Source organism: Podarcis pityusensis, assembly GCF_964106645.2.
Source record: "Podarcis pityusensis genome assembly, chromosome: 8".
Taxonomy (NCBI): domain Eukaryota; kingdom Metazoa; phylum Chordata; class Lepidosauria; order Squamata; family Lacertidae; genus Podarcis; species Podarcis pityusensis.
In genome coordinates, this window is record NC_138033.1 from 25,279,011 (window position 1) to 25,291,141 (window position 12,131).

Here is a 12,131-nt window from a genome sequence, read left to right on the forward strand (position 1 = left end):
TATTAGGAGGCATTCACAGCTTCTGCACTGTGCTGCAACCCTGATCAGATTCATTCCCAGCCCATATTGCTACCAGGATTTGGCTTTGGGTTGTTTGTTTGTTTGTTTGTTTGTTTGTTTGATGTGATATCAGGTGTGGGGCAGATAGAGGCACAGCTGCATCAGCTACACAACAGAATTCCCTGTGGCAAACTCAATCCCACAGCTGATAACACGCAAATAGCATCTTTGCCATCCTGCTAGTGGTCAAGTGCTTGGGAGGTGCTGTCCAAAGCACTTTGCAAGCCCTGTGCTCAGCAAATCCTGAATGCTGAGCAAAGGGCTTGCAAAGCCTCCTGCATTGCTCTTCCCAAGTGTCAGACAACCAGCTGTCTGCTGGGTGCTTGGGAAGCACCACAAGGGATTTTTAGATGGTTGTCCCACCCTCCTGTCAACATTGACCCATGAAGGTAGGGACAATGATTCCACCAGACTAAAAGGTTTCTCCACTGTTTACTTACCAGCTTCTCAGCCTACTTCAAGCATCTGTCAACGCCTTACCAGCACACATTCGCGTTCCCATAAATCAGCCAGCCTCCACTTTGTGTCATGTGCCTTTATTTTATTTTCAGCTGCAGAAATCTACTCAATAAGCACTTTTAATTTCAATGACACTCCTCCAGATTCATATGATTTTGTGATCATGGCTATTCAGTATTCCTACACATGCCCTCTTGAAAGCAATCCCCAATGAGACTTACTCCCATGTGTTTAACCATAGGGAGGGAGAAAATCACACTTTCAAAGTATTTCCCATTGTTTATTTGCAAAGCTATCACCCATGTGCTGGGATTTGCTTTGTGTGTCTCACTTCTTCCATCTGACTTAAGTCAACCACCTTCAAAACAATGAACACAATGTTTATTTGGGTATAAACTATGTGCTTCTTTCCAGCTGGTGCCTGTAACAAAATATTTGTTCCAACAGAGCCCAAATGCCGCATCAGCAGGGCAGGAGCCCTTCGCCAGAAACATATGGGAGGCAAAGATTACGTAACAGACCAGCTGCCTGATTATCTCTTCCACATTAAGGTAGTCCCTGCAGCACTTTCATGAAATAGCAATTTATTTATCTACTTATTTCTAAAAACAAACACACCAGCAAATACCTTCGAGTTCCTTTATAAAAGAGGAGAGTGGACATATCATTTTATCCCTACTAGGTGAAGATAACAGGAGTCCCTTTCTGATGCCAAAGGTCGGGGTGGGGGGGAGAAACAGATTCAAAATTTCCTATCCTTTACATTCTTGTAATGGATTGCTGTATAGGAAGGGGAAATATTATAACTGAATAGGGTATCCAGATGCAAAAGAGAGGGCTCCTGCACCTTTAATAGCTTCATGACCAGCTATAGTTGCTGAAATTCCCTTTTCTACATTGCTACTAAAAGTACAGGAGCCCTGTCCTCTTTTGCGCCTGGCAACCATGCAAGACAGCTAGGTCAGAACTAGTACCTCTCGTACCCTCATTATCTAAACCACATGAATCCCAATTTTCTTTGCTCTTTGTCAGGGCTGCCCAACAGGTCGATTGCGATCTACTGGTCGATTGCGGAGTGTCCGTGGTCTATCCGGAGACACTGACCCCCCCCCCCCAAAATCAACAAATTATGCTCCCGAAAAGAAGTTCAACAACTATGGTCAATACAATGGGTAGATCACTGCCAGTGTTTTCTTAGTGCAAGTAGATCACAGTCTCTCGGAAGCTGGACATCCCTGCTCAATATGAATGCAACTCTGTGGTTGAAAGCATGCGTTTATCCAAATTGCTAGTGGTTGGCAGCCTGGCCCTTTCTTAGGCTGCAATCCTATCCACACTTGAACACAGTAGGACTTACTTCTGAGTGAACCTGTATAGGACTGCACTGTATATGTTCCAGAGAAAGAGAAGAGGGGTTGCATATTTGGATAATGGTCACTCTTCCATGCATTTAACCCATTCAAGATGTCCTTCTGGGGCTTCAACCTGGGGAAAGTGTGGGGGGGTGCTTGGACACAGTGCTTTAAAGTGTGGACCTGTGCCTAGTGTAAGTTTGGGTGAGCCCTTAGTGTGTATTTAAAGCTTCTTATTTCAGAAGCTTTAAATACACACCAATATATATTTTTTAAATAATACTACGTCAGTCTCTTGAGAAATCGGTGTTCAAAAATGAGAATGTTAAAATTCCTCTCCTGCTGTCCCATTTTTTATTGTTGTTCAACCAACCTCTTGTTATCCTGGTGGTTATGATAACATCAGGTTAAATGCAGTGACTTTATTTCAGTCCTGGTTTTGCAATCTCCCTCCTTTTTTCTTAAAGGGATTTTCTACCCCTCTTGCTTTTAAGTCTGGCTGTTATCAAACCCAAGTGGTTTCTCTGGACACTCACATTTCTCCAGTGAGCTCGTGCCTCTTCCTGAGCTCCTTTTCTTCCTACTGCACCACTCCACCTACTATCTCCCAGTGCTTCATGCATCAATCTCCTTCACTGCTCCAGTTCCTGCAGCAGCACAGCTAGGTAATTTTAGAATGCAGTTCTAACCATGCCTACTCAGAAGTAAGACCAACTGAATCAAATGGGGCATACTCCCAAGTAAGCGGTGTTAGAATTGCAGTGTCTCTGGAATTAATGGTCTTGTCTCCCTACCTCTTTTGATGGCAATGCCTGTTTACTTCATTTACTTCAGAATGTGATTAGCCAAACCTGTGGCATAGGTCCCCCACCCGATGCCCATGTCCATGCCCATTCGGCTGAGTGCAGCCCTGGACATTTGCCCCAAAGTCCTGCCTGGATGGCACCACCAAAAGCTTAAACTTGGTGAACCTCACAGGTGCCCAAAGCTCCTTGTTGCGTTTGCTGCAGAAGAGTAACTAGGCTACCTCGCTGGATGCAAAAGCAATCCTAATTCTACAAGAAAACCCCTACAGTTATTTTTGCAGTGAGAAAGTTGTGCAATTTTGTCCAGTATTACTTAGACTGCACAGTACATTCCTGTTACATAACAAGTATTTTTGCTTCGAATTCTAAGCACATACTGTAGCCCTACCTAAGAGAAATGCAGCCTGGCTTCGTTTCAGCATTTTCAGGGCCCTGTTTTGACCCCCGTTTTGAAATCTATTCAATCTGTTCCTTTGTCAAAGCAGCTGAAATTGGAACTAATACAAAAGTACAAAGCTGACATTTCTTCACCCCATATACCCAAACCTGTTGGATACAGAGGATCAAGAGCACAATATCCAGTGGATATTCTGCACCCATTCGTTACCCTGTAAGATTCTAAATGGCAAAGCAACGCCAACATCTACATTAAAAGTGCAATAAAAGTATTTCAGAAGTTCCCATCAGCTAACCAGCAAGAGGCAAAATCTAGCCCCCATAAAGACCAGGATAGATTCTCAATATGAGAAATTATAGTGTTTCTGATGTTCAGAACAGCAGGTTAGTCCAACTCAGGTCAGTAAGTGCTAGACAAGAGGCTAAAGAAGAGCTCTAATACAATCATTGTAGGAAAAGGTTCCTGCTTAGTTCCCCTTAACGCCATTGTCCAAAAAAGCAGGAAGGAGCAATTCGGGGTACCTCTTGTCTTGGTTGCAGTTCGATAGCAGTTTTCCCCTGGTGTACAAAGGAAGCTTTTGTTATGTACAAGGGCAAAAATAAGGCCAATTTCTTGGATCCAGTAAGCAGAAATGTAATGGAGAGGGGAGAACAGAAGCCAAGCATGACCAGCAGCCTTGCTGGGTAAAAGAAGCACCTGTGTTGAGGAAGATCTAGCAGCAGAGTGTCAGGTGAAGGTCAAGTCTGTCAAGCAGGTGCTTACCTTTGGGCAAGCCTACTCCTCCACATCACTAAAGTCTCATGGCTGGACAAGCAACTTCAAGGTGGAATCTTTGGCAGACAACTTGGAAGCCAAGCCAAAAAAAATCAGAGGGATGGAACTTGCTCTTCTCCTCCTGAACCAAAATTTCTTTCTTCAAAGACCCATGGGTACTAGCAGAGTTTAGGAGGGGCAATGTCAAGTCACAAAAAACTGACTGCTTTTAAGAGTTATGCAAAGATGAAATGTTTCCAAGTTCTGCAGAATCCAGAAACTCTCCCAGGCCCTGGACTAAAGAGGATGAGTTTCTACAAAACAGATGGGTACTTTTCGATTGCATAAGAACCAACAGACTCAACATCCTCTCTCCAGCTGCTGCCAAAATGGCTGCCTAGACATCTCCATGCTGCCCGTTTTGCTCTGGGTCCTCACTAGAATGCAATGCAGAGGCCTCCTGTGGTAACAGACATTGCCAAAAGTCAAAGCTGAAGCACCCAATTGCTCAACTCCTGATAAAAAGGACTCATTGGCTAGGAGCAGAAGGTGCCGCTTTTTGCTTCCTAAAGGCCAGCAGTCTAGGACTGGTTCTCACCATCATCTCACCCTCTGACCGTCAGAGCAAAAAAGCCAGTTCTGGAACAACTTCAAAGCTTCAGCAGAGCAGCAGCTGAATCTGGGGCTGGTTGCAAGCCAAACTTATCTAAACCAAAGGAAAGTCAATGAATGAGATGGTCATGAGAATCAGATGTCTCCTACAGTTGAGCCCAAGGCCAAGAGATCTGATGATGACGAGCAGCTGGAAAAGAGCCACACTATACATCTGAAGCATATTCATCTCCCCCCAAAGAATCTAGGAACTGTAGTTTACTCCTTCACAAACCTTTCCAGCACCCTTAACAAATTTATAGTTGCCAGGATTCCTTGGGGGAAGTCATATACTTTAAATGTGCATTAAGTATGCTTTAAATGCATAAGGTGGATCTGCCTGGAGGGCGCTGTTTGCCACAAGCAGATGGGGAAGGAAGCTCACTAACACCCTCCTGCCCTGTGGGGTTCGGGGAAACGGTCCCCATCCTTGGAGGAAAATTCTGCAAGGAAGACCCTCTGCACGCTTACTAGCGCCCGTCGCCTTCCACCCCACCTTCCTAGCGACATCCCCCCCCCAAGCGGGTGGCAGAGGGGTGCAGCGCCCCGCCCCACTTCTAAGGCCGGGTTCGCCGGGGCTGATGGGGAGAAGGAGCTGCCCCCTGCTGGATCCTCTTGAAGGGGGACTCGGGCGGCTCCGGGACGCCCCCTCGGCCGCGGCGCGTTCTGCAGGCAGCCCAAGGCACGCAGCTGCCCAGTCCCAGCGCCGAAGCCAGCAAGGCGGGTGGCCTGGCTTTCTTGCAGCGCCGCAGGCTCTTCTTCAGGCGCTGCCCGTGCGCGGTCAGGTAGAGCTCGGCCTGCGCCACGCCGCTGCCCAGGCGGCCCAGGCTCTCGGCGCGGTTGGCCATGCGCAGCTCGGCCTCGATGAAGACGCGGTGCAGCTGCTCGACGCGCCTCTCCAGCTCCGACACCAACTGCCGGCGCCCTTCCGCCTCCAGCAGCCGGCGCCGGGCTTCGGCCAGCTCCAGCGCGCCCCGCACCGCCGCCGGCAGGGACGAGGCGGAGGCGCCCGCGCCGCGCAACTCCAGCTCGCGGCTGGCGGCGGCGGCCGCCTGCTCAGGCTTCCCGGCCTCCGAGCGGCTGTGCGGCGTCATGGCTTCGCCGGCAGAGGGCGCGGGTCCGCAGCCGGGCATCCAGGCGCGCGCGCTTCGGAGAGCGAGAGGAGCGCCCCGCCGCACCTTGGAGAAGCCGCCGCCGCCGCTGCTGCTGGCGAGGCGCCCGGGGCGCGCCGGGCTCCGCTCTCGACGGGGCTAAGGAGCTGCTTCCCAGGATCGCCTCGGGGATTCGGGGTGCGCTTTCTCTCCCCCGATCCCCCGCCCCGAGGCTCCAGCCAGGGGACCGGCGGCGGCGGCGGCGTTGCTGCTGCGGCAGCGAGGCGCAGGTCTCGCCGGTCTATGATGTTGTGGCGAAGTGGCGAACGGCTCCGAGCGCTCTTATAACGGGACGGCAGGGCGGGCGGGGTGTTGGCAGGGGGGCGGCTGAGAGATGCCGCCCTGAGCCAGTCATCGAAGCGGCGGGAGCATCACTCAGCCAGCGAATCCCCGCCCGGTGCCTGCCCGCCCACCCGGCTGCAGCCGGTGCGCATCCCTTCGCCAGTCCCGACCCCGGCTCCCCTCTTCCCGCCGGGCGGTTGCATCACCTTCGCGCACGTCCGCCTGGGGACTCTCCGCTGTTTGTCCTCCGCGGACGCCCCTTGCCTCTGTACGGAACAGCTGCCAACCCAGCAGCAACCTGCCGCAGGAGCTTCTGGCCAGACACGTTTTCGCTCTGCTCCGAGGCAGACCAGACCACGCACAAACACACCCCTTTCTCACGACGCCCTTTCCCTCGGCGGATACACACGTGCCAATAGCACACTTTTACTCGAGGCTTCCCCCCCCCCCCCTGAGGGCAAAGTACATGCTTCTGGCAAAGGTGGACAGGCACATTGACTTAACACATACGCTTGCTAATCATGGCAAATTCCCATCCCCATGACCATAAAGAACAGGGAGCGGGTGGCATTGTGGTCTAAACCACTGAGGGCTTGCTGATCAGAAGGTCGGTGGTTCAAATCTGTGTGACGGGTGAGCTCCCGTTCTGTCCCAGCTTCTGCCAACCTAGTAGTTCAAAAACATGCTGGTGCAAGTAGATAAATAGGTACCGCTGCAGCGGGAAAGAAAATTGTGTTTCCATGCACTCTGACTTCCGTCCCGGTGTCCCGCCAGAAGTGGTTTAGTCATGCTGGACGGCTGTCAAATGCCAGCTCCCTCAGCCTGAAATGAGCTGAGCACCACACCCCATAGTTGCCCTTGACTAGACTCAACTGTCCAGGGCTCCTTTACCTTTACCTTCCACCCATTAACAACTAGGGCTGATGAAAGAAATCTTAATACAATCCTATCTGTACAAAATTGATTGTCTTATTGCAGTCTTAATTGTTCATTGCAATGCATTATGAATTTTACTATAGTAGTCACAGGCCCAGTAAACCCTGTAAAGATATTAGCTTAAGTTTCATGGTCTATACATTTTCCAAGTAAATGTATTAATTAAACCTATATCCTAAACCTATACTTACTTCTGAGGAAATGAACATAGGATTGCACTGTCAATCCAATGAGCTTTCATTGATTAATCAACCAATGATCTGCAGAGTAATAAAGCAATAGAAGAAAAATAATGTGGAAAATTGTTCCCCTCCCTTGTTATGCAGCTTCCTCTATTGTTTTTAGCTGCCTCTCCAATATTTTAATGAATTGGATGTTTTATTGATTTAGTATTATAATTTATTTTTATGTTTTACCCCAATCTAGTATTTGGGGTCTCAGTGAGTGGTAGGCTTTTTTAATAAATAAAAATGAAATAATAGAGTAAGTTTCTGCTTTTGCCCATTTTGTACTCTGGTTGGTTTCCTTTGAGATTTACTATAGAAAGTTACATATTGATTTTACTTTTTTCCTATCTGTATTTCCAGCACCCCTGATGAGGACAACTGTAGCAGCATACTGGACAATAAATTATCCAGAAACTGCTTGAAGCTTTCCTCTCATTTTTATGCCATTTTGGTGCCATCTTTTCTTTTTCTCGTTAACTTTTCTTGCAGATTTTAGGAATGTTGGGTTATATTCGAAGTATCACTAAGTGAATAGTTTCTTTGGCTCAATGATTTTGTCTTGCACAATGAAACTTTCCCCTCCTGGCTTTCCCTGTGCCCCTCCCTAATCTGTTCTGGGAGTCCCCCCCCCCAACCCTCTGGAGCAGATTTGGGGAGGGTACAGGAGGAGAGGGGGAGTTTTGTTGCACAAGCTTAAATCTTTTCACCGGCAGGGTGAGTTAGATGGATACTGCCCTGTGTATATATCATAATATTAACTTTCTGCATTCTGCTGCTTGCATTTTTGTTGTTCTAGAAGGGATTAATCTGCAAACTTCTTTCTTCCGTTGCAGCTGGTAAAACACAGTGCAATCCTCCTCATGTCTACTCAGAAATTAAGTCCCACTCAGTCAAGAGAACTGACTCCCTGGAAAGAGCTTTATCGGATTGCAGCCAAAAAAGCATGACTGGGGGCTGGTTCAGCTCCTTCTCTGCAGTGTGCAAAATGCAGGTGACTTCTTTGCCATGCCCACCGCACCCGCAAAGGCAGCTACTGCAAGCTTGAGTCAGTTTCATCAAAGAGCCGCAGCTTCAGCTGTCTCAGTCATGCCTCCTGCGTGAATTCAGAGGGGGTAACGGATGAGAGGGTGAAACCTTGGCAACATCCTGCGGGAAATGTTTCTATAGTAATCCAGACAGGAAAATATTGACCTTAGGGACACAGTGCAGCCCAGTGAGAAAGGAGATAATGGGTGGTTACTGGAAAGAGGTGCATATTTACTTGATTTCCTAATCCTGACAAGGACAGCATATACACATGCTATTCTTCTCCAGTGGAACTTAGATTCATCAACCCCAAAACACCCAGCCTTCTATTACATGAACCAGGCAGATCTGAGTGGGGTATGGAATAAATGCTTTAATTTATATTATATATTAGCTCTTTAGGGGAAGGGCTGTGGCTTAGTGGTCGAGCATCTGCTTTGGATGCAGAAGGCCCTGGGTTCAATCCCAGGTAGGGAGAGCTGCTGTCAGATAAGTGGCGATGGACCAGTGAACTGGCTCAGTATAAGGCAGCTTCCTCTCTTCCTATGTTATGGGGGAAATACTTTTATTTTTATTTGTTGGAAGGTTTTAACAGCACTCGGATGGGCTGGAGTATTTTGGGGCCAGGGCCAGGGGAAGCAAGAGACTGGAACATGCTTGGAGTGACAGTTCTAAACATGGGAGAGAGCAATGGGAGCTCACCCCGTCACAGGGATTTGAACCGCCAACCTTCTGATCAGCAAGCCCAAGAGGCTCAGTGGTTTAGACCACAGGGCCACCCGCATCCCTTTGGGAAGATGCCTGGAGTGACAGTTGATTGTGCCTGGGAGAATGAGGGCTCAGAGGTTCCTACCAAGAAAGCAGAACCTGACCCAGCTCTGTCTGTTTACTTGCTTCACCCTTAGTGGCCATTCCATACACAATTTAGCTTTCCCCCCATTTTCGCACTTCTCATCCCAAGGAACCGTCCCCAAGTTTTCCTGTTCTCTCTGAGTTGTTTAATCGCATTACTCCCCCTCACACATGCACATAACCACCATTTCTGCACATTCTCTGAATTACAGCATCCTTCCACTAGATGTTCCACCTGATACTGCAACGTGTCTGCCAACAGCACGGTTACATAAGGCTTTATTAATAAGGCTTAAAGTGGGATGGGTTGGCAGGAAACCACAGGAAACCCACTCAGAACAAGATTGAGAGCTGTGTGGCAGCGAAATGTCATCCACTGAGCTGGCTGTATCCTGCTAAACAGGAGGTAGCATTGGCAGCCTACCCATTGGGGATGTTCTTGCTTTTCTAAATTGAATTTTTTTTATTTGATTTTTTTCTGCTTCTGGTTAGAACTGGAACAGACTGGACACTGGTGAATTTGAAGTATGAATTTGGGGACTTGGGGGCTTCATCCAATATGTTTGTTTGCCTGTTTCAGCTTATAGCTTGACTGACTCTGCAGCTTCACGGCATATGCTGTCAAACGAAGAGTACAAACAGATCCCTGCTCCTCAGCAGGCTTGCAATATGAAGAAGAAGAAAAGAGGGAGAGAGGGCTCGGTGCCCTTTCTTCTCCCAGAAATGTTATTCCCTCCTTTTAAGAGCACCCAGCCTGATAATAATTGGATATCAAATCCTGCATCGTGGCCAGCATTCTTATCCAAACCTCCACGTTCAAGAGGAGGGAGGCTCATTTTATGCAAATTCCACCGATTCAATTCTGTCATTAGGTTTTAAGGCAGTAATCGTATACAGACCTGCAGTACCTGGGTGTAAACCTCATGTGAATACAATTGAGGTTTATTTCTGAGCAGATAGAACTGCACAGCTAGAAATTCAAACAGGATCACTATCCATGGTGCAAGTAGCAATCCTTTTTTGGCCCAAGGACTGCAGTCACACTGGGGGAAACTGCTGGGAGATGCATGTCAGTTGGGTGGGACCAAAGACAAAAGTGAGTGGAGCAATGTGACATTCAGGCCCCCGAAAAGTCAAGAGTTTTTGTACACACAGACAAGCTGCATACGTACCATACATTTAAACACATTACTTCCCACCCGCCCCCAAAGAATCCTGGGAACTGTAGTTGGTTAAGGGTGCTGGGAGTTGTAGCTTGTGAGGAGTAAACTATGGTTCTCAGGATTCTTTGGGATAAGACGTGCTTTAAATGCAATGGGCATTGTCACAATTCAAGGACTAGCCAGGTAAAAGCACTTGAGGAAGGCATGGAGCAGGACCCGTGAAGGGCATGGCCTGGTGAGAGTCCCAAGGGAATCCGGGGGGGGGGGCTGCATTCAGCCCCCAGGCCTGAGATTTCCCCACCCCAGTATAAATGTAACATGTTTTGGCTTCTTGCAGAAATGCAGCTCCAAACATCTCCATTTCTGAGCCTCAGCTCAGCCTCTGCTAAATTATTTAAAGACTTTTCATTCTGAGCTGATCTCCTGATATCACCTTGCAAAGCTGACAAAGGAGGGTTGGGTTTGGGGGGAGTTAACATCAAAGAGATTTATACCTGTCCTGGAAGGAATTGTTCTTTGTCCTCTGAAGACAAAGACCAGGCATGAGGACACAGACCCTTCCTGCCTTGAGGCAAGATATATTCTATTGTGCATAAACATAATATAGAACACATGCAAAAGGAAAAGGAAAAGGCAGGCGCTGCTTCATTTGCAGTTTTTCTTTTGCTGACTCATAAGGTAAGCTTTTACTCCTGTGTCTGAATCAAGGACCATAGCTTGGAAATAGAGGGGGTCTGTACATTCAGCTGAACATCATTGTTACTTGTTATACCTTGCCCTTCCTCCAAGGAGCTTAGAGCAGCATACATGGGTCTCCTGTCCCACTGCCAATTTTTTCCCCACAGCAACCCTGTGAGGTAGGCTAGGCTGAAATATGGCCCAAGGTCACACTGAGATTCATGACTGAGTGGGGATTTGAATTCAGATATCTGTAGTCGGGACGCGGGTGGCGCTGTGGGTAAAACCTCAGCGCCTAGGACTTGCCGATCGCATGGTCGGCGGTTCGAATCCCCGCGGCGGGGTGCGCTCCCGTCGTTCGGTCCCAGCGCCTGCCAACCTAGCAGTTCGAAAGAACCCCCGGGTGCAAGTAGATAAATAGGGACCGCTTACCAGCGGGAAGGTAAACGGCGTTCCGTGTGCTGCGCTGGCTCGCCAGATGCAGCTTGTCACGCTGGCCACGTGACCCGGAAGTGTCTGTGGACAGCGCTGGCTCCCGGCCTATAGAGTGAGATGAGCGCACAACCCTAGAGTCTGGCAAGACTGGCCCATACGGGCAGGGGTACCTTTACCTTTTTATCTGTAGTTTGCTGGGGGCTTTCAGTTAGAGACCTGCTGATGTGATACCCCCTCACATAACTACCACTTCCAGCATTCCCTGGGGAGAGGAAATTACTGTTTAACCCAGAGATGGTGAGCCTGCGGCCCTCCAGATTTTGTGGGGCTCCAGTTCCCATCAGCCCCAGTCAACATAGCCAATAGTCAGGGATGATGGGAGTTATAAGCTGGAGATCCTTGTGTTCCCTGTTCCTGGTTTAAGTGTTTTAAATCTGTGCTGTAGACTGCTCCACTGCTTTGCGGTGCACTGTGGGGATTTCAGTACCCTTCAAAAGGCCTGTGAGAGAGAGGTTATATCTGTAGGGAAGGGTCCCTGGTTCCGGTTGGGGTTGGCAGAGTGCAAGGCAGGAGGTTCACTGTAGGGGACACCAAAGCCCTTGACAGGCAGAGCAAACTAAAACTACTTTTGTCCCCACCTTCCTCCCTGCTGGGTTCTACAAGTGCAACACTAAGGTTGAGGAGGTAGCTGACAATCTGTGCTACCCTCTGAACTAGTTGTAAGAGGACAGAGGGAGGATGGGCTGGCTGAGGGCCTTATTTGTCCTAAAGGATCAGCTTAGCCCTCTGCAGGCTTGGAGACTTCAAAAGGACAACAGCTCTGCCAGGTGCACATGTGACTGGAAGATGTGATGATTGCAAATGAATGGCCCTAAGGAACACTTGTCTATGGGGTACACCTTT

The 12,131-nt window shown here is 48.7% G+C and overlaps 1 protein-coding gene across 1 annotated transcript; it reads right to left on the reverse strand.

Annotated features, from left to right (window-relative positions):
- Window positions 1-580: 580 nt before the first annotated feature.
- On the reverse strand, window positions 581-6,539 carry TRNP1 (TMF1 regulated nuclear protein 1). Its single transcript, XM_081018206.1, has one exon. The coding sequence runs from the start codon at window positions 5,609-5,611 to the stop codon at window positions 5,036-5,038; it is 576 nt and encodes a 191-aa protein (XP_080874332.1). The 5' UTR covers window positions 5,612-6,539; the 3' UTR covers window positions 581-5,035.
- Window positions 6,540-12,131: the final 5,592 nt, after the last annotated feature.